Source organism: Podarcis melisellensis, assembly GCF_964234715.1.
Source record: "Podarcis melisellensis genome assembly, chromosome: 2".
NCBI lineage: Eukaryota > Metazoa > Chordata > Lepidosauria > Squamata > Lacertidae > Podarcis > Podarcis melisellensis.
In genome coordinates this window covers 59380427-59404073 of record NC_138529.1, presented here as the reverse complement: position 1 = coordinate 59404073, position 23647 = coordinate 59380427, and the positions used below count along the sequence as shown (strand labels likewise).

The following is a 23647-nucleotide window of genomic DNA, read 5'->3' as shown; positions in this document are numbered from 1 at the left end:
TTCCTTTTACTGCTCTTATGTGAAATGAAAGCCAAACAGCTGCTTGTAGCTTAGGTTTGACTTAGCAGCCTAATGCAATTGCCCTGCTCTCCAGTTTGAGATGAGCAACTGCTGTGCCATAGACTGGGACAGCTTACCTGCTCCCAATTTGTGAGAACAAAGCAGTTTGATACATAACTTTATATGGGTCAATGGATTAACATTTTTCTATGTAACCTAACCTAAACCTCAGTGTGAGAACCAAAAATGATTTGCACTCGCTGTTGTTTTTTCCCCCTGTGCAACTTCACAACAGTACTGGGCAAACTAAAGAGTCCTGTTCCCTCTTTGCACCAGTCCTCCAATCACATCCCCAAAACTATAAAATGTTGTCAGAGAAGAGCATGTTATCTTGTTCATGATGCACTTAAGGATAGCCTGGTCTTTAAACTCTCATTTTAAATTTCCTGTTCTGTCACAGCCTTACCATCTTAACAGGGCCTAGTGTGCCTTGGGTGTGCTCTGTTAACATTTGGGGGCATACATATTGTTTAAATTGCATGTGTGAGAGCTTTATGTAGTAAGTGCAAACAAAAGCCATAGGCACTTATGACCTAAAATCTTATTGGATCAGATCCTCAAGCATCGGGGTCAGCAAACCTTTTCAGCAGGGGGCCAGTCCACTGTCCCTCAGACCTTGTGGGGCCAGACTATATTTTTTGGGGGGGGATGAACAAATTCCTATGCCCCACAAACAACCCAGAGATGCATTTTAAATAAAAGCACACATTCTACTCATGTAAAAACACGCTGATTCCCGGACTGTTCGCGGGCCGGATTTTAAAGGTGATTGGGCCGGATCCGGACCCCAGGCCTTAGTTTGCCCACCTATGCTCAAGCACTTCTAGCTTGCTCTCAGTTAAGTTTGCTGTCCTATGTACATTTCACCATAAGAGCCATTGAACTCTGTGGGATTTACTTCTGAGTAAACATGCACAGGATTGCATCGCATGATAGGGTAGGTATGGGGGGGGGGGCAGTTGTTACTACATTTTTTTCTTCGACTTTGCATTCCAATCAGATAAGGTGGAGAAAATTTTCTCAAGCCATACCAATGTTGTTGTTTTCCTCCTTGTTGTTTAGTCGTCAGAGGTGTTCAAGAAACTGAATAATAAGGTGACCTCACTAAAGCAGAATAACATTTTACATGAGCTAAAAATATCAAAATGAATGTCTCCTTTTCTTTTTATTTTGGAAGATTAGTCACAATGCAGAGAACAGTCTAGAGTCTTTGTTGCAGATGTGGAGGTTGGGGCTTAGCAAAGGGTGGGGGGAATTTCTTGACTGCTTGGGACCTGTTTCAACAGACTATCACCCATCAGAATCTTCCCATGCCAGTGGATCCCAAGCTCTCCTTGCTAATGCCAGCGGAGTACTTGGGAGATCCAAGGTATTCACTTCATGACTATAGAATATTCCTAGTCAGTTTCCATGCCTGAACTGGCATGTTGTAAATACTGGCAGAGTCTCCCAGCCAGAACCCTCTTAGAACCCTGTCTTAGTTTAAGGCTATTGGTTCCTCTTTGCCTGTTTCAAATCCTAGCTAGGTTCTTCGATGTAATAATCTTGTTCTCATACCAAATCTAGCATAAGTTCCTTTTTCATAGATTCCTTGGAATAAGCAGCATCTCCCTGCTATTTCCGTTCTGTCAAGCACTCAGGTATCAAATACTTTTTGTTGATAATCATCAAGCACAGAATCTTTTAGAGGTAAGTTATAGCCTTTTATGTTCCTTGGCTCAGATATTATCACACTTTAACCTACAGTGAATGAAGTCTGCATCATTGTTTCAGTGCTTCGCTCGTGATAGTATTGTGTGCCTTATTCAGGTTTTAGGGGTTAGATACTATCTATAAAATCATGTTTTATATTTGAGGCAATACTATACTTTGCCACTTATTAATAATAATTTTTATTGTACATCGGTAAAGGGACCCTGTGGATCTTGCTCTCTTTTGTCCTTAATAATTTCGTAATGGATCTCCTGCTTGAGTTAATAACACAGTATCCTCCTATATGATGCTCAGGAGCTCTTTTGTACTCTTCTAATTTTGAATTAAATTCTCAAATTACAAGGGGAATCCCTTATGTTTGCTACCCTTTCTTACCTTGTAAGAAAATGCATCACTTGCAAAGACTGATAAAAGGGATGATGTTGTACAGATTTTGACACTCTCAATAAGATATAATATTGCTACTCGTATAAAGATTCATATTTCCCAACTCCTGCTTTTGAAACTGTGTGCTCACTCTGAGGGGGAATCATAATTAGATGCCGCTCCCCTGTAGTTTGTTTGAAATTTAAGTGTAGCCACTTAAAAATCATATGCATGGATAATCTGCAACAAGTACTTGCTACAATGAAATTGTAGGAAATTGTTTATCTAGAATGAATGGGTAATTATATAGGAAGATGGAGTTTACAGTAATTTTAAATAAGAATGCATTTTGAAACAGTGCATCTTTTGCAACAGATCCAAAGCCTTTGTTGAGAGCCACTGCTCTCAGTAAGGGTACATGAATTGGTTAAGAATTCTAGGAGTTACCTGTAATAATGCTTTTTTCTGGGAAGATTACTTATTTGACGCCACTTGCTCTTCAGGATTTTTAAAGGGATAGATCTGATTAGTGTTTATTAGAAAATTAGCTTCGCTCTGAGATAGCTAGCTTAAAACTACAAAGCTTTGATAAGGAATTGGCAGTATGTCTGCATTCCCACTCAGTCACATACTGAATCTTTGCATTGTAATCTCTTGTACGTGCCTTACGCACAGAGAAATCTGATTTTCAAAGAGGCTGAAGAGGAAGGGTTATTACATACATATTGAGTACTAAATGTGTTGCTGAAGGAACATCAGAGTTCTGTTGTGCCTCAATATTTACGGCATATGAAGTCATGGAAGGGGGAATTTTTTTTTAACACCATTCATCAAGTAGACAACTGTTAGGAATGGGAAATAATCAATGTGGGAATTCTTTTAACTCATATTTGTACAACATGACACTATAGGAATATAAATAAAAGCCCAAAGACAGGCAAATTGTCCCCCCACTCCCAGATTTATTTTACCCTATAATTGTGCAAATTAGATGTTTGTCTTCAAACAGAGTGAAAAAAGATTTCTTCCCATTTTAGCAGGAAAGTTGTGAAAATACATTTTATAAACTGGGACAACATGGGCAGAAGACAACTTAGGACAAGTGGACTTGTGCTTGCACACTGGGACTTCATTTTCATCTCCTCCCTTCAGCCCTCCCACATGCCTCAAAGATCTGCTCCAGAGGACGTTCCAACACCCTGGCACTGTGGATGGGAGCTGCATGGGGAAGGAGAGGATGTTACATGAGCAGAAGCCTGTTACACATGCACACAGCCAGTCTTGGATATGACCCGATGAATTGCAGTTTTGTTGTTTAGTCGTTTAGTCGTGTCCGACTCTTCGTGACCCCATGGACCAGAGCACACCAGGCACTCCTGTCTTCCACTGCCTCCCGCAGTTTGGTCAGACTCATGCTGGTAGCTTTGAGAACACTGTCCAACCATCTCGTCCTCTGCCGTCCCCTTCGCCTTGTGCCCTCCATCTTTCCCAGCATCAGGGTCTTCTCCAGGGAGTCTTCTCTTCTCATGAGGTGGCCAAAGTATTGGAGCCTTAGAAGAATCTCATGTACCACCAGGGCCTGTAGGGTGCCTTCATAGGTGGCTTCCCCTGAACCTTAGGAACCAAATTCCTTGCACAGTACCATACAAGTACAGTGGTGCAAAGAGAGTACTAGAAAGGAGGCTATGGAATAGAGGAGGAGCACTTATCTTCAGGCCAAAGGGTTGGCCCTTTTAAGAATCTGACGTTTTCCAGAAGGAAACAGAATCCAGGAGATCTGATCTGGAGGCAGAGATTTAAACCTATCTGTGCCCTTACAACTCCTGATCTGCCTTGCCATGTGCAACCTGGTATCAGAGAGAACACAACATTACTGATGAGGAGCCTAACCACATTTTTGGTGCCTGCCTTACTACATTGATAACATGGTAGTTATGCCTAGTTCATTACAGAATTTGAGGTCGAGTTGCTTCTGTAGTTTATTTGTCAATCGGATGTGGTGCTTGGAGGGATGCAAGTCATTAGTTAAGAGTTCAACACATGCATGTTCTGGCTGGAGGAAGTTCAGGCCATCTGGGACCACTGACTGGGACTTGTTTTTCCCCTGCACCAGAAATCAGCTTTATCCAGGCAAACTAAGTATCTCCTCCCATATCTGGGCCTCTGACACTATTTGACAATGTTAAGCTTTCCCTGTTCTGGGCCTCTTAACAGACATTACACTACAATAATAATATTTTCTCTACAGTCATGGAGGCTCAAAATTTTTCAAAAGGAGCTGGAGGATTCTAGGAATTTTAATTTTGTGCCTGGAAGACATAGGACACAGTTCATTAATGTTATGTCCCTTTATATCCCATTGATTTAATAGAGAGAGCCAACTTTGGCTGTATTGTCCTCATTCTTTTGTATGTAACTTCCTCAATATGAAGAGTACAACACATATGTAGCCAATATTTTATCTGTTATGTTTAAAATTATATTGAAAATGATGGCTTTTAGTGCTAGAACAAACATACTTTTCCAGTCAACAAATTTGTAGTATTTGTTTCAGTGACAGACTTGAATTTTTTTGCAATGAGAGGTGGTAAAATTTAAACAATTCCAGATTGTTTCAGCTTTTGTATCTAATTATATTTAGAATGGCTGGCTTAATCAGGAAAAAAAATGTGCTGCTTTATCATATCATAGCTCAATTAAGTGTTTGTGTCTACTGTAGTAATCTGACTGGTGAGCCTCAAAATGTGTGATTTTTTTCTGCAGAAACTGCATCCTTAGGAACATGACAGTGTCAAATGGCTGATCTGAGCTGGGGTCAAATTTCTCTTGGCTAACAAATTACTGTACCTTGAGAATGGTAGAACACACTTAACAGTTCATATTCTGCCACAGCACAATTACCGGCATATTCTCAATATGCTTTCCTTACAATATTTATAGAGAAATGGGGTTTTTTTGGAATCATGCTTCATTCAGAATCAGACTTCAATATCCCTTACTCTAAAAAACAAAACAAAAAAACCTAAAGTACTTGCTGGTGAATTTTCTTGTTAATGGTACAGTAAAGGTCCAAATGAAATGTATTGTACATGCTGAACTCATTAAGATGGGAGTAAAACAGAAGGAAAATATGATGCTTTCTTTGAAGTCAAATGTGAAGACTTCTTAACAGGTTTCTGAAAAGGGTTGCAATGGTGACATTGAAATAACACGAATCTGTTGGAATTGTGAAACAGGAAAGCTTTAATTTTCATCCCTTATAAAATGAACTCTAGCTGTTAGTGTCAGCTTGACATCCTGAGACTCAGTGTCAGGAACTATTTGTCCTCTCATCCAGCCCTTGTAGATTTCGGGAATCTTCAACAGTTAGCATGTAACAATTTTTATTACATTAATTTGGCTGCGAATTGTGATAAAAATCCTAGAAGAAGTCATCATCTTTCTTTAACGATGTATTTGCAAATGTTCATGTATGAAAAAATGCAACATGAATTTGATAAGAGTAGATGCTATGTAAATGACATAACTTTTGAAGCCGTGGACAATTATACAGTAGTGCAGTTGAGATTTACTGTCTTCAAACTGTTGCTTTCATTCATGTACATAACTTTATTGTTTATTTCAATTCCAAGAATTAACAAAGTAGGCTAAAGGTGCTCTAAGAAAATAAAAGTGAAAAGTACAGGGAAAATCAATGCATGAGATCCAACATAGCACAGGTTGGCGTCTGCTTGCGCAGGGAACCTTCTCCTTCCTCTCCTCCCCCTTGCAGCCCCTCCCCCAACCTGCTCCAAAGGGCTGGGAAAGATTCTAGAGCACATGGGGGGCACACAGAGAAACTGAAAGGGGGGCAGTAACCAGAAGTCCCCCTGTTGTACAAGTGGGCAGACATCACTGGATGTCTCCCAAGTTTGTCAAATGAATTGTTGGTTTCAAACGGCAGTGCTTATTGTAACAATAAAGTTGATGTGCAGAAAAATAATGGTCGTCTTGCCAAAAAGGATGAAATTAAACGATATTTCAGCAGCAACTGCATCCTTTTTGCTATTATGTAGCTTTCCACTATCAATGTTGAACATGTATCTCCTGTTTTTACTTGTGTGTTGCTCTTTGTGGCTGAATATCTAAGATTAAATACATGTATGGTAGAGTAAGCAATTTAATTATGATTGAAATAATGACTTCCCTAAGTTTTGAAACTATTCATTTTCCAGATTTACTTTAAATTATTGCATCAACAGGGTAGCCTAGAATTATCCATGGTTATTTTTTTTTCAAAAAGTTGAAATCCCTACAACATTCGAACTATTTTATCTCTGGAAAAAAATATGTATGCATCCTTTGTGGAATTATTTAAGGCAACCCAAAGGAATCTGTTTTTTAACACTGTTCAGAGTGGGGAGGGTACTTGTCTCTGAGTGATGCTACTATCCCACTTGCAGAGGCATCAACTAGTGTAAGAAGAAGGAGGCAGTTTTCTCTGGTTGCCCCTTCCCACTGCAGCCTCTTACTCCACCTTTCATGCTGTTCTGGAACAAATCTTTGGGGTTGCAGGTGGAATCGGAACATTGCCTCTCATGTTAGCAGATGCTTCCACAAAAGCAAAAGTTTTTTCCACAAGTGGGACTGTAGCAATGGATTTCTGTCTCCCCACCCCCCCACCCCCCCAAAAAGTCATAGTATTGCAAAATCGATTCCTGTACAGTATTGGTCTCAAAAATGCAAATGGCTAGAATAACTAGATTGTCCTCACTTATCCTTAGGAACTGCAACGCATCGCGCACCATAGGCTTGTCTTTCACTGTTGAAACATACTCCATGGTTGCAGGTTGAAAATGAATACTTCAATCTTTACAGTCTTTCACTTGTTCAGTTTACTTCTTTCAATTTTCATTTGTTTTGTTTGTTTAATTTCTATACTGTCCTTCATCCAAATATCACAATATAAAAACAATAAAATATGTCCCACGATAACAAACAAAAACAGAAACACCACAGCACCACACACACACATATAAAAGGGCTAGCTGACTAAAAACTGAAAGTTATTTTGTAACTTAATTTATAAATGATGTAGTAAGTTTTGAAGTCTTTCCATTACTATCTCATCCCCATCATTGATTAAGACAACAAAATTATATCATCTGTATCCATTAAAATAGTGATTTGCTGCGGGCCTTTAAAAAGTTTAGTCACATTAAAATAATGTAAACTTTTAAAAGCAATCAAACAAGCACTGCTATTTTTACATATCTAGAAGTAATATGAATTGGCATCTGAATTGGCATCAAATGCTAAAACTTTCTTTAATACATGAGATTGCAAACCTCACTGTAACAAAAGTGAGTGATCTCTCTGGTCATTATTTGACTTTTCTGGTTTAGACCAAAGTTGGTCCCAAATTAATGATCAAATGCTGAAGTAAAATCCAAAATTATAACAAATAATATGCAGTTTAATTGTATTTATATATTTGTCACAAATAAACAGAGAAGTAGAACCAACGTTTGGCTTTTTTCTTTTCTTTTCGGCATCAAGATTAAACAGAAGTAATGCTTGGACAATCAAACAAATTGATATGAGGTCATTTTGTCAACTTTCAGTACAATGGTATAATAATTCAAGTACATTTGTTGATAATGTGTTATCTGGTTAATTTTAATGGAAGATGTTATTTGATCATATAGCTCTTGCTGCTTAGGGCATATGTACAGGACACTTCATTAAGTGTGTCAGTTGTAATTAAGTTGCAATGTCTCAGGATAAACTGCCGTGATTAAGCAAGCAACTTACCAAATATGAAAGTGAGCACCCTGCCCCAGCCAACACCATAAAACAGGCGTAGGCAAACTCGACCCTCCAGATGTTTTGGGACTACAACTCCCACCATCCCTGACTACTGGTCCTGTTAGCTAGGGATGATGTGAGTTGTAGTCCCAAAACATCTGGAGGGCCGAGTTTGGCTATGCCTGCCACAAAACAACCAAAAGCTGTTAATTATGTGCATTCTGGGTGGACTGCATTTCTTATGTATACAGATCTAGCATATAAATTTTTATGGCCTCTCTGTTATCAGGATCTGTTGCTGTGTTCCAAGAATGCTTTCATTTGATTGTGGATCACTTAAAGCTACAAAACCATCAATCTGTTTGCAGCACAATTTTCAGCATGCTTATTCTGAAGTTGGTCCCACCAAGTTCAATGAGGTGCATCTGTTTTTGATTATAGCTATGCAGCATGATCCAGTGTATATTTCATCTGAATGAATCTCAATAATCTTCATAATTTCTCCAATATGTAAACTTACTAATATCACATAAGCAAAAAAAAAAAAAAACCTTTCCCCCAATTTTACATTAGCTGATTACAAGGGTGCAGTGAGATTTGAAGGACTCTGCCCCTTGATTATCTGATTGTTGGACGCATTTCCTATTTCAGCACTGCCCACATTTTTTGAATAGAGATCTTAGTTTCATATAACCACTGCATTCATGAAGCTGAACCAATAGTAAAGCTGAAAAGGTTTCATTTACATTAGCCCTGAGTTTTAAGCTTGTCTCCTTTTTATTTATATTGAAGGAACTATGCAATAACATTAATGTTATTTTCTTCTAATGCAGAGGTGCCTTGCAATTCATGGAAATGTTCAAGGGAGAATAACATTCTTGTCAATTGCTTCTTTACATTTTTGTGATGTTCATGAATTGGAGTTTATACTACTAATAAAATTCCCATGTATGTTGTTACCTTCACGAAAAGCCCTCCTTGTTGTATTTTAGGGTTTTATAAATAAATGAAAACAAGGACTGTAACCTCAAGAGTATGGTAGCTTCCAGACACTTTAATATATGTTACCCTGTTCTCCACAACTTCCACCCAAGTGTATGCTTTTTGATTAACTTTCATTTATCATTTATTCTTATAACACTTATAGCATTTGTGTCCAGTTGGCGCATGAGATTCACAAGGGAAGCAGGTAGTGCCCAACCACAAGTCCAACAGAGAGCATACAGAACCTTGGACAGCTCCTTAGAGCTCTGCTAAAGCAGCTACAACAGACATTTCTTCTACAAGGAGCTAGAGCAAGTAAACATGTTTAGACTGAGCAGGCCTAAAGTGTGGCCTTTCTACAGGAATTGGCTGGCTGGTTGACTGGCTGGCTGGTGAAAGGGCTGGTGCTTAATTGACATCTCAAGGTTGGAGAGACAGAGGCTCATCCTCTGAGTCTGAGGGTGGTGGCAGGACTGTGTTCTCTATACTTAAAGAAGGTACTGGTGGTTCTTCCCCCCAAGTCCTCCACCATGCAGTGCAAGGTCTCAGGGTCATAACAATTTGGAAGAGAGGTTTTTTGGTAGTGGATTATCTGTTGCCAATGGGACTTTCCACAAAATGTTTCATTGTAGAGTCCCTGTTCAGAATTCCACCCAATCCATTCCATTTCCTCTCCACATTTTCCATTCTCCCTTATCCCACAACAGTCAAGCATTATGCCATGCCTAATGAGCATGCTTGGTCCTCATCAGGCTGATAAATGACTTGTTTCTCATTTTGTCCTTGTAATATCAATCTAGGTTTGGTTAGGTATAGGTTAGACTGACACATTGTGATTGGCTACAACCCAGTGTGGAATTAAGAGTGATTGATTAATCCCATTGATTTCAGTGGCCTTAAGGGTTTTTAAGTCTGTTAGATCATAGTCAGTGATCTTAATTCAATATGTATTGGCTTTACTCTCTGGTTTTCAAGGTAGTTAAGCACTGCAAACAATCAATGTAGGTTTTAACTAACATGGGGTTAACTTGACAGCCCTTTGGAGTGCATGTGTTGGATAGATAAGATACATGTAGTGGCCAATATTCTGAGACATGATAAGGATGAGAACATATGCATATGTTTTATGTTTGGAAGAGAAAAACATTCAAACTATATCAGCTTTTCTTTTCTTTTTTTCCTGAAATTTTAACTTAAGCAGCTACCCAGAAGCATATGTTCAAAATAGAAATCTGGCCTTGAACTGTTTCTTCCCCTCCTCCAAACATATGGAAGCATAAACTACTGCCAAAAAAATAAGCATTCTCTGTTGGAAAGTGTATATATAAAGTGAGTGTTCGCATCATAAATTCAGTCATGCTCACCCTTCTACAAGGGTAGTGGCAGCAGTGCCAGGGAGCTATCAGAAAATGGCAGGGATAAAAGCAGCCACAGCTGAGAAAAATGACCAGCTAAAAGTACCTTTGTGGGTTTGGTGTCCCTTCTTATTGTACAGCTTACATTTTCAAAAATCTAAAAGCCACTTCACATGGCTAGCTTATAATGAGGTGATAAACCAAATTAAGCTCTCTGCCGCATGTTTCTGTGGCAGGAAGAACGAGAGACTATGTTCTTTAAGAACAGAACATAGACATTGAGCACTGGGGATTTTCATACGACTTGTGTTCTCCTAGTGTGGGAAGTCTGGCTTTCCAGTCTCAGCCCGTCAAGGTCAAGCCAGGCTGGAGCAGAATAGGAGCTGGAGTTGCAGGGAAGCAGGAACTTGGGAATGTCAGTCCTTTATTTTTGTTTGTTTTGTTTCAGTTTCATTTCATTTTGTTTCCTTGTTACTGGTGCTGCCTGTTTTCAGGTGAAGGAAGAGGTGGCTTTGCATCTGCTAGGAACACTCTTCACTCACACGGGCACCAAATCATCTGAGTAAGAAAGAAGCCAAGGTCTGGTTTTCTGGGGCAGCTGCCATCTCTGTTTGCCCTGACTAGGCTTCTGCCAACAGTGGGTGGGAATCACTCCCAAAATGTGGGATCCACCTCTGCTGACCTCCAGATTGCATTCACTTAAGACAGTTTGATGCCACAGCATCTTTCATTAATAAGAATAACATTGAGTAGTACTTTCTGTGACAATTCAGTGTATGCCTGGTAACAATTTGCTAAGAAAATGACAGGTTGGAAGGGAGGTTTGGAAGCAACAAGGGGAGAGGATTTGTAAACAGCTTCTATGTGCCCATGACCCCCCTCAGAAAACCGAATGCTAGCCCTTACTCTGCATTTTTATTTTTATTTTTATTTTTAGTTTCCCTTCACTCAGTTGGGCCCCTTCAAAACATCACTAACTCTGCTCTGTATTCAGCTGCAGCAATTTTCTTAGCATCTGTGTGCAGTAGTCATTGGGTGGTGGGATGTGGGTGAGAGATTAATGACCACATTTTCTTTTTATTGATTCAACTATCTCCCAGACTAATAATACATACATAATTATTTGTGGTGCTCTGCACAATGGTGAATGTTTACTCTTTAAAGGTAAAAGTTAAGCATTAATTGGATAGGAAACTAGCCTTTTTTCTGTGTGTAGAGGATAAATGTTAGCTGAGCAATTAAAACTAATCCAGCTCCTGTCTCGCTGCTCTGAGAAGGCCAATTGGGTAATTGATATGCTTTGACCTGTTGGCAAAGGACTTTAGAGTAAAGTGGTTCCTAAATGTGTTTCCTCTCTTGATTGCTTGTGAATGCCATGGGAGGATTCGTTTTAGACACCCTGCTTTTTTAATCCTCCCATGTCTCTTGACAGAATACTTCTGGAGGAGCTTAAAGTAGTGTTATTATGGTGTCAGCTTACTACAGCTCTTTGGTTCGTGTTTAGTACAAAACCAATTTTCCCACATACAGTCATATTATGTTTGTTGGCTATGGGGTATGCGAGTGTGTGGTGTTCATGAGACAGAGATGCCTTGATTCATGTGCATGTGTCAAATTTTTCTACTGTCTAATATTAGCTGAGGGTTTTTTTAAGGTCATCTAAGTGGCTAAGCATTGGGTTTACTTTAAAATTATACTTGGAGTAGTTTTATGGTAAAGCTAGGTTTTCTCACAGTGATTCTTGATTTTTGAAGTACAGTTCTACTGAAGCAAGTTCTACTGTTCAAACTGGTCTTTCTCCCACATAGGTAGTGTTAGGATTGCAGTCTCAAATGTCATAAAATCAAAATACAGTGGTACCCTGGGTTACATACGCTTCAGGTTACATATGCTTCAGGTTACAGACTCCGCTAACCCAGAAATAGTGCTTCAGGTTAAGAACTTTGCTTCAGGATAAGAACAGAAATCGTGCTCTGGCGGCACAGCAGCAGCAGGAGGCCCCATTAGCTAAAGTGGTGCTTCAGGTTAAGAACAGTTTCAGGTTAAGAATGGACCTCTGGAACGAATTAAGTACTTAACCCGAGATACCACTGTACAGAGTACCAACTGTCAAAGAAGCCTACTCTCCTGAAGGTCACAAACTTCTATTACCACAGCCTTTCACCAACCTGGTGCCCTTTATCTGTTTGGGGTCACAATTCACTTAGCCTGAGACACCATGCCCAACGGTCAGGAAATATGGGACAGGTTATCCAGCAACATCTGGGTTTTTGAAGATTGTATTACCGAATGAATTTTAGCATTCAAAGACCAGTGCCGTTCAAACGCTATGGCACTAGTAATGGAAATGAATTTGAAATGGGAGGACTTTGGATTATGAACTTCCCCATTTAGAAATCCATTCCTTTCTATGAACCTGGCCCCTCAGAACCCAGGCATAGTATGCACAGTAATGCAATTTGCCCCCCTCTCCAGGCAGTTCTCCCAACAGACCCTCTCTTCCAGCCATATTTTATTCCAAAGGAAAGATGAAAAGGCTGGTAGCAGGACACGTTCACTGGTTGAACCAGAAAATGCTGTACGGGCCTCTTCTTAACTGCAATGTTAGTGGGTTCATTCCTAGCTTCAGTAAGCCATTCTATCATTGTTCCCAGTTCCCCCGTCCTTTCATAAGTTTGCTTGGAGATAGTATGTTTATATAATTGGAAGAGAGAGCCGAGGACTCCCTTCCTCACATTTGTTTTCGTCATTCTTTTTCAGAAGTGGCTTAGAAGGTTTTTTTAAAAAAAAACATTGAGAGTGTGTAGAAAAATCAAATGCTTTCCAAATCATGCAAAGGGTTAGTTCAGTCATCACTGTTTAGTACTTGAGGATGCTAGTTGTGTTTAAAAAAAAATTATTTATGCATTTCACTTCTGCACAGAAATATTTCAGCCTCTTAGATCCAGTCTGCAATGCTTCTGCTACACAGTGTGTTCATGTCTATAAGAAAAGAAAGAGGGAAATGTTGTCATGTTGGCATATGCTTGTATAACAGCACAGGACTAGGAGGTGGAAGCTGAAATATGTAATTTAGCCAAATGTGTAATTTATTTGTTTTATTTTGAATAGTTCTGGAAATAAATGCTGTTGGAATTTTTATAGCTGAAATTCCCAGCATGAAATTGTCTTTTGAAATTGAACATTACAAATAGCTCCATTGTTAGTTTTAGGCCACAAAATAAATTGAATTTCATTTTATTTTTGGAGTTCTGAGTATTCCCATACAAGGTATCCTACATGTATTTGACTGCCTCTATAAAAAAGAATATTGCTTTTTAAATACTGATTGAACAGTGCAAAAGCTTCCATATGTAACTTTTTTTGTCTGGAACGGGTGGGGAATTACGTGTGGGACCCCACACACACACAGAGAGGTTTGATTAATAACTGAGCCATAAGACCCTTCCATACCTTCACTAGAACACCTGGAAAGTTTGGAGAAAGCTGCATTTTGTTTGCTGCTTGAAATTTGGTTGGGTTATATAACTTTTTACTTCACAGTTTGAATTCCTAATTCAAATATTAGAAGTTGTTTGGTATGGAGGTAGGTAGGAAAATCCCCAATATTAGTTATTACATTCTTGAGAAATATGCTGGTGAAATAATCCCTAGCATTAAAAATGCCTTTGGCAATTTTTTATTTTGCTTATAAAGATGCATGGTGGAATTCAACTGCATTTTCACTGAAAGGTGTGTCATTGTATGTATGCCTCTCTGGAAGATAGCAAGTCAGTGCTAGGGTTTTAGATAGTGTTGTTTTTCTAGAAAAAGAGGTGCCGGAACTTAACTATGAACTCTCTTATAATGGCAATGGTCCCCAACTGAGAGGTGGGGAATTCCAGCCTGAAAAAAGTCCTTGTTTTAGGCCAAGTCTACCAGTACATCTCCCCCCTACACAAACATTCAGAAAAGGGGTGGGAGGATAGTATCTCAGTGATAGTGTAACTGCTCTGTATGTAAAAGCTCCTGTGTTCAATCTTTGACATTTCCATGCAATGCTCCCTCTCTGAAACCCTGCAAAGCCTTTGCCACTCAGTGTAAATAGTAGTGAGCTAGATGGACTAGTGGCCTGACTCATTTTAAGGAAGATACCTATCTGCTTATCAAATATTGTGCCCGCCCCATGCATGATAAATTTATAAAGTGTGGGTGGCATGCTTCACAAAAGTCTCCAATTGCTAGGGATATTCTGATAGCAACCTAAATTGCGCCTCAGTTTTTGAAAAAGAATGCTGCCTAGTTCTTCTCGGTTTTTCTTCAGTTATGCTTGAAGGCCCCTTGGATGATGCTCACCAAATTAATAATGAAATGTACTTAATTGCTCTGGCTATTTAGGTTTTAGAAACTGCCAGATGTCAATTGCAGCACCACTAGTGCCATCTTGTACAAATATTTGGATACTTCTTCGAGCAGTATTGCTTCATATCTATTTTTATATAAAATTGCCTCATTTCACATTGCTTTGTTCTTTCAATTTGAACCAATTTTCCCATAGGAAGCTGTAAAAAGGGCTTACAGAAAGTGATTCCTGATGGCGGAGCACTACACATCCGGCATAGTTTAAAAGTCGCCCATCCTGTTTGTCATACAAAGTATGTGCAGCGTCCATGTCATTATCAGTCTGTGCCTGGGATTCCAAGTATAATCCAAATGAGGAAATGTTGCCTAAGCTTTTCCCCACCTCCTGTTCTTCGCGTGTATGTGTTGAGAAAGTTTTTTTTACGACTAAAAAAACAATTTAGGATTAATGTGCTGTAGTTCATGGCAAATGGGGGCAGGCAGTTGGTAGAAGGTTTACTAAATTGTGCTGTTGTAATGCTGAAATATTACTTGGTAATGTTTGCTGGGTGTTCTTCCAGATTATAGGCATAAACACTCAGTGGCCTTGTTTCCACATGATGCTAAGCCAAACTATGACTTAGTGAAAAGCAAGCATGCAGGGAGCCTCCCCCAGGCAAGCCAAGTTGGGCCCAACGTTGGGGGAGGGGCGTCGCATGTGCATAACATCACACATGCAATGCACCCCCCATACCCCTGTCTGGCCAGGTCTGCTGGGATGGGTGGGCATCCCATTGAGGCAGGGAGAGTGTGGAGGACGAAAACCGGTGCCCCTGGCCTCCCCAGTGCTGCTGCTGCAGTGATACCCAGAGCTAAGCTGTAGTTTGGCATATCATTATGTACCCCCTGCATACAAACTGCAAATAGTTAACCAAGAACAAACTTTGCTTATAGCTCAGAGTTTGTTTGAATCGAAACAAACTGTAGCCCAGGTTTGCATTTAACACTACACCAAACTATGGCTTAGCTCCAGGTCTTGTGGCAGCAGAAGGACTGAGGGAAGAGCAAAACAGTTGTGGTATTCTCCCTGGGTGCTTCTCATAAAGGACTGCTGCTGCTGCTGGGCAGAGAGGGCTCCGTTTTTGTTTTTGTTTTTTAAAATTGTTTTTATTTTTTATCGATGTCATTTTAAATTGTGATACTAAAGCTGCATTCTTAGTTTTAGATTTTATGATTTATATGGAAATTGTTTTCCATTTGGTTGTGTACTTTTTGATGTGTTTTTTTTTTCCAAATACATTTTTATTAAGGTTATGCACGTAACAAACATACATCCAAATACAAAAGAAAAATTTGTGACAAAAAAAAAAAAGAGTCAAGATATACAAGCCAACTTTTTCCTCTCTCTAACTATACAAAGATAGATTAATCTGGCTATTTCGCAAAACAGTAAAAGATAAAACAAAAACAAACCCCCCCCCCCCACACACAAAAACCACCTCCTGGACTTCCTTCCATCCTTTTGGTAAGTATCGAATATCTGCTTCCATTACGTATTTGATTTTTAATCTATAGACCTAAATTCACACGCTGGTAGTATTTGCTCTGACCCCGCCAATCACATTAAGCATTTATTCCAATATAGTTCCAGTATTTACTCCAATTTTTCAGAGATTTCTGTTCATCGTGGTCTCTTAATTTACCTGTTAATTTATCAAGCTCAGCATATTTTATCATTTTAATTTGCCAATCATTTATATTGGGGATAGTTTCCACTTTCCAATATTGTGCCAATAAAATTCTCGCTGCTGTGGTGGCATAGAGGAATATCGTTCTATCTTCTTTCTTAATATCTTTACCCGTCATTCCCAGCAAAAAAGGCTTCGGGTCTTTTGGGAAAGGTGTATTTAAATATTCTTTTAAGCTCATTGTAAACCGATTCCCAAAAGCCTTTCACCTTTTTGCATGTCCACCATAGATGATATAGGTCACCCTCCACCTCCCCACATTTCCAGCATTTCTTATCTTTTAGTCTATACATTTTAGCCAACTTCACAGGGGTGTGGTACCACCTATATAGCATCTTCCAAACATTTTCTCTCAGAGACATGCATGCTGTAAACTTTATGTTACAATTCCACACTTCCAGCCACCTTTCAAAATTGATGTTATAACCAAAGTCAATTGCCCATTTAATCATTGCCTCCTTCACCTCCTCGTCCTTTGTATACCACTCTAAAAGTATGTCATAGATTCTAGATAGGGTTTTGTTTTTACCTTCTATTACTTCTACATTGAATTTTGATGTGTTTTATTTATTGTTCCTGACTTTGTTATGTTGGTAATTATGTAAATCTTGGATGGATGGATGGATGGATGGATGGACGGACGGACATGCTTACTCATTCTCATTAAGTCATAGTTTGGGTCCTTAGCATTACAAGGTGTCTAATTAAAAATAATATGCAAAATTACAAAATTAAATTTCCTGCTGTCACAGGCACTAATCTGTAGGTGCTTATGATACCTGCACAATCCTATTCTACATACAGCATAAAGAAAGTTCTGAAGAATCAGAGCAAAGCCCCATCTAGTCCTCCATACTGTTTTCACAGTAGCTAACTAGATGGCCATGGGAAGCCCACAAGCTGGGAATGAGATGTGTGAAGAACTATAAATTGTAAAAGGAATAAAGGTGATTGACAGAATATTATAAATTGATTACTGAGGAAATTGCAGTTTCCTCTCAGTAGAAGCACTGGCAAACCACCCATGACAACTGAGTAAGAATAGGTCATTTCCAGCATAGTTGTAATTAGACAGGCACTGTGGGTTAAACCACTGAGCCTCGGGCTTGCCGATCAGAAGGTCAGCGGTTCGAATCCCCGCGATCGGGTGAGCTCCCGTTGCTTGGTCCCTGCTCCTGCCAACCAAGCAGTTTGAAAGCATGAAGTGCAAGTAGATAAATAGGTACCGCTCTGGCTGGAAGGTAAACAGCATTTCCGTGCGCTGCTCTGGTTCGCCGGAAGCGGCTTAGTCCTGCTGGCTACATGACCCGGAAGCTATACACCGGCTCCCTTGGCCAATAAAGCGAGATGAGCACCGCAACCCCAGAGTCATCCGCAACTGGACCTAATGGTCAGGGGTCCCTTTACCTTTACAGCAGAGCATAGTGTAACCATTCAATAGCCTGTAGTGTTAAATTCTGGTTGAGTTCTGTCTATAACTAGCAATAGAAGGGAGAGATGTATAAATAAAATATTCCTCTTTTTATAGTGATTTGATGGCAACAAATACTTTATAAAATGGTATTGATTCCTATGTTCCATACTATTTACTCTTCCCAAAAGAACTAAAAAGGTTTTCTGTTTGCTTTTAAAGATCAATGCTTAGCAGTAATTAAAAGTTCGTGCTTTTCTCAAAACATACTTGTTTCATTCTGGTGCAGTCTAATTCAGATTTCTGTCTCGTTAATGTCAACGCAGCAACAACAAAGATGATTTCTTCTTGTGGTTCTTTGAACAAGAGTCCTTTATTTACATTTTTATGGAAGTTTTTTGTGAGTGCAGTGTAAATACAAAGCATAAAACAGCGTACTCCTCAACATCTTGTCACATTCCAGCAAAGCAGGCCTATTTCTATAGGAATATTGAGCTTATTAGGAACAACAGAACAAAACAAGAAACACTTCACAATCTGGAAACATTATGAGGAATTGTTGATATACATCATAAAACAGTTGCCATTTGATAACAAGTGATAATCAGTCCAGTTTACTAGTTGGTGCTGAAGTTTCTTTATATTCACTGTTGAATGGCTAGTAAACAAGGCATTAAAATGAGCATTGTGTTAGCACTCATCACTGACTACAAGATGCTGTAAAAATTAAAAACAGTACATATTCTTCCACTCAATAAATTGCAACCAGTTAAACTACTTTCCCCGTGAAAGTTGGAACAGGACGCTTTCCCTGTTGTACTGTTCTGATCTAACCATATTATTCTGGATACCTTGGTGCAAATCTTATATCCAGGTTATTTATAATGATTTCCATTGCCACATACTTCTAAAATCCAGCAATACAGATATAATAATAAAACAACAATAAACAGAAGAGATAGTACAGATTTTCAGTAATATACTATCCCTGAATAAGATATTATTGTTAAAAACAAACAAACCCAAGACTGTAGGTATCTTGCAGAGTATAAAAGTATATGGAAATATTCCTTGGCCTTAGTCGTAGCTACTTGTGATAGATGGTCATCAGTTTTCGTCAAGTACACAATGGGATTTGTATACCAAGTTATTTCAATGGAATACAATATAAGCTGATGATCAATTGTTCTAGCTGCTTCTCCCCTTTTCTCTAGCACGGGGGTAGTTACCCTGTAGGTCTCCAGATGTTGCTGAACTACAACTCCCATTGTCCCTTACTATTGGCTGTGCTGCTAAGGCTGATAGGCGCTGGATCCAACATCGTCTGGAGGACCACATCTTACCCAACTCTGCTTTAGGGAAACTATCCCCTCATACATTGAAAGAACCCATGAGAGGTTTAATATATCAGTGCTCATCAGAGTTGTCATGTTACAAACAAGCTTAGGAATGCTAAACCAAAGATTTAAGCTCCCTCTGGACAGGGTGGGGAGTACATAACTGTATACAAACTGTTTACAAACTGGGACTCTTCCCACTGCCCACATTTGCCGCCATGCATGTCCAATGAGTATGTGTCCACCTACAGTCAAAATCTTCTCCAAATTTGCTCATGGTCTCTGGCCCCAAACAGCCAACCCAACATACCCAAGCCTTCCCATCCCCACAAAAAAACCCCACACAAAAACAACAACCAGCCTGTGCTCTGTATAGCAGTCCCTGTGGAAGAGCCTGAAGCAACTGGCAGCTTCAGCATCTCCATTTAAAATAGACTTCTTTCATGCGGATTCAGTTATGAAGAAGGAGTCTTTCTGCTTCATCCAGCTGTCTTGTAACTGGCATTGGGGAAAGGGATGTGTATGCCTTTTCGAAAATTTTGATATTGCAAATCTGTAAATAAACAACCCCCCTGAGCTGTTTTGAATCATAAGGCTGTGTGTGAATCTCACATAGCTGTCAACGTTTCCCTTTTTTTAAGGGAAATTCCCTTATTCTGAATAGGATTCCTCGCAACAAAAGGGGGAAAGTTGACAGCTATGGTATCTCATTGTATGCCTTTCATTCCCCTCTACAACCTTCCTAATTTTGGATTAGCTGGAATCCGGGGCCCAGTGCAAACCTAGCAGGAGTTTACCTGGAAATCGAACCAGCTAGAAACACAAAGCCCTCCAATAATTCTATGTATAGTAGGTAATATTAACCAATTTATTGTTAGATATTGATATCATGTGAGCTGCTGTCCTGATAGAGTCCATGATGAAATCAAGTGTGTGAATCAGCATGCTGGTGCTTTGACACTACAGCAACTGCTGGGTGGGATAAGGCAGGGCAAGACGACACAGTACCCAAAAAAGAAATTAATCTGCAATGCATATCTGTAATATTTTACATGGTTCAGTTTGCCACAGGATTAAGGTTTAGAAGAAAACTATTATGAGTACACTGACCTCTGTGCTATGCAGCCTCTTTAGTATGCTTATATTGCTGCAGTTTAAGGACACTGCCATCTTCAAGGACTTGTGGGATTTTCACATACATAACTGTATGATTAAGTGTGTTCTCCTTCTTGGTCTGTGTACAGTATATGAAATTCTCCCTTGGGCTTCACAAGAGTATTGCAGTGCAGGCAAGACTATTAACAAGTGTTGTTTATGTTTCAAGTGGGATCTCTAGATCTTGGCTAATACCTCTTTTACATATGTAGAAAGGAAACATTTTTTTGGCAGTTCAACAATTATTTCATAGACTGGGAATGTCTAATAGTCTAGATCTTTTTATATGGTTTCCACTAACTGAAGCGTTTATACAACAATGCAGATGATGAAAACATGCAGTATTGTAAAAGCTGACAATACAGTGTTACAGATGGAAAGCTTTCTTCTTGTTGTTTTTAAAAAGGAGTAGTACTTCTATCATTTTTCACACTGCCTGTTGATTGCAGTGGCTTCAGATCTTCCCTGCTGAATAAGCAAGACCACCAACCTCAGACATATATCTCTTTCCCACTGGCACCCCATCACAAGGCCCATTCCAGCTTCCTTCTCTCCTTCCCTCCTATTCTCCTCTCTGTCCCTCCCCAAGGCTTGATGCAAGACAGGAGGGCCATTCCACTTTCCCCTATCCCTCTATCTTTCTGTCCCCCTCTCCCTTCCCCATACAGCAATGCAAGACAGGGGGCCACTTCAACCTTATTTGTTTAGAGATTTTCTTAAATTTAAATTCTGCCATTCTTCCATCATGGATCTGAAAGTGATACACATGTGGTTCCCAGGCAATCAAATTCTCACCAAACCCAGACCTACTTAGCTTCAGCAGGGTGGTGGCTTCATGTGCCTTTGGGCCACACCTTCGTTTTGGTTTTCTCCTCCCTTCACCTCTCTGTCATTCCTATTATCCTCTTCCTAACAGGACTGCTTTGGTTCCACACACCCTTTCCTTTCCTCCCCGTCCCCCATCCACTGCCCCATTTCTCCCATTCTTGCCTGTTTTTGCCACCCACACCACCTCCAGGGATGCCCTGCAAGGCAGTGGTATCATAGAATCCTAGAGTTGGAAGGCACCCAAGGGCCATCTCATCCAATGCAGGAATTGCAGGTAAAGCATCCATGACACATGGTCATCTAACCTCTGCTTAAAAACCTCCAAGGAAGGAGAGCCCACCACCTCTTATGGGAGTTTGTTCCACTGCTGAACAGCTCTTACTGTCAGAATTTTTTTTTGAATGTTTAGTTGGAATCTCCTTTCTTATAACTTGAAGCCATTGGTTCAAGCCCTACCCTCCAGAACAGGAGAAAACAACCATGTTCTCTCTTCCATGTGACAGCTCTTAAGATATTTGAAGATGGCTATCATATCTCCTCTTTTCCAGACTAAACATACCCAGCTCCTTCAAGCACTCCTCGTAAGGCTTAGTTTCCAGACCCTTGATCATCTTGGTTGCCCTCCTCTGCACATGTTCCAGCTTATCAACATCCTTCTTAAATTGTGGTGCCCAGAATTAGACACTGTATTCCAGGTGTGGTCTGCAGAATAGAGTGGTACTATTACTTTCCTTGGTCTGGACACTAGACTTCTGTTCAGCTTCTTTTCCCCTGGCATTTCTCCACCATTGCCATCAATCCCTCAGGAGTCAACAAAGAGGAAGCATGTGAAGGTGCTTGAGGGGCATTCGAAAGAGGCAGATGTGGGCCACAGTATCATAGGAGGCTTATGGCACATGCAGCTGAATGCAATTGGAGGGCTGCATCTGGGCTGCAGATTCCTCACCCCAGCACATGATGCTATTGCATTGTGAAAACCAAAGAGGCTTCTCAACCTGGTCACTGCCTCAGTGGAAGACTGCTTGGGATCCCCATGTAAACTGGTTTAAGTTTTCTGAAAGGTGGATAAGTGAGACCAAAGTTACATGTATGTATTTTTTTTTCTCCTGCACAGGTCCACCTGGAAGGCGAGGAAAGGCTGGACGACGAGGAGATCCAGGTAAGTCCCTATGTCTTGTGCAAAAATGTTAGTAAGTTGTTGACGTGAACTAGGAGAGGAAGGTTTAAAATGGTGGTTTGAAAAGTAGTGTTCTCGTTCTCATGCATAATAGGCCACCAACTGTGGAATGTTTACTGTTTTCTTAGCTATTTCTTAGCCTATTGAATTACTGACTACCAAATAAAAACTTACATGTTCAGCCATTTCTTTCTGTTGTAAGGGCTAATGCTGGGTTCAGATTTGACTTGTCCTCTGCGGGCCATTTTTGACCTACCTGTCAATCACCTGACTTCACATGATGTCAGGCGATTCAAACTTCAAAGAAAAAATCAAGAGCACACTTGTAAGTGTGGTTCTGATTCTTCCCTTCTTTTACAGCCCCAACTTTAATTTAAGCCAGGGCTGCAAAGAAAGGTTTTGTTTTGTTTTTTTGGTTGTGTTATGTTTTGTTTTTGCAGCCATGGGTTGAATTCAAGCAAAGATTCCTTCTGAAAGCATGGTTTGCATTTAGTGTTTTCAGCAGGGATCGACTCTGATTGGGAGCTCCCAAGTGGAATCCATCCCAGTAGAGCTTGCATTTGGCACCAAATTTAAAAGATGCAAGCCATGCTTGCCAAGGAAAAATCAGGACCATGCTTTAAGGCTCCAGATTGTTCCTTTGCAGCTGAAGCTTTCCCTGCCCAGCACCAATGACTGGGAGAAATAGCTTTGCAGGCATAATTTGGTCATGGGGTCAGAGGTTCCCCATCCCTTCTATAAATAGTCGTAACATCCTTAATGCAGAGGGGGATGAGGAAATATACAAACCACATGGATATAAGCCAGGGGTCAGCAAACGTTTTCAGCAGAGGACTGGTCTGCTGTCCCTCAGACCTTGTGGGGGGCCACACTATATTTTTTTGGGGGGGTGAACGAATTCCTATGCCCCACAAATAACCCAGAGATGCATTTTAAATAAAAAACACACATTTTACTCATGTAAAAACACCAGGCAGGCCCCGCAAATAACCCAGAGATGCATTTTAAATAAAAGGACACATTCTACTCCTGTATAAACACACTAATTCCCGGACCGTCCGTGGGCTGGATTTAGAAGGCGATTGGGCCAGATCTAGCCCCTGGGCCTTAGTTTGCCTACCCATGGTATAAGCCATAGGAGAGCAGCTCCCATACATGCCCTAGTTTAGGGAGCTAAAAGCTCATTAATAATCTGAGGCTGGAAATTGTTATAGAGAATGCTGGGATTTGTAGCACCAATGGGCAGATGACACTCAGCACTTAAGGCAGTAATGGACTGGCCAAATAACTGAGGCTGAATCTCAATAAGAACAAGATGCTGTAGATAGGTGGTTCCTATGTCCAGGAATTAGGGAGACAGCCTGTTCTTGATTGGTTATTGTGATGGAGTTTAGTAATCCAATTGG

The 23647-nt window shown here is 40.1% G+C and overlaps 1 protein-coding gene across 1 annotated transcript in view; it reads left to right on the top strand.

Annotated features, from left to right (window-relative positions):
- COL23A1 (collagen type XXIII alpha 1 chain) overlaps positions 1 to 23647 on the top strand; it is a 314166-nt gene that overhangs the window by 176566 nt on the left and 113953 nt on the right. Inside the window, exon 3 of the mRNA XM_081900617.1 lies at positions 22179 to 22231. Within this exon, the coding sequence (XP_081756743.1) occupies positions 22179 to 22231 (53 nt within the window). The remainder of the gene's footprint in view (positions 1 to 22178; positions 22232 to 23647) is intronic.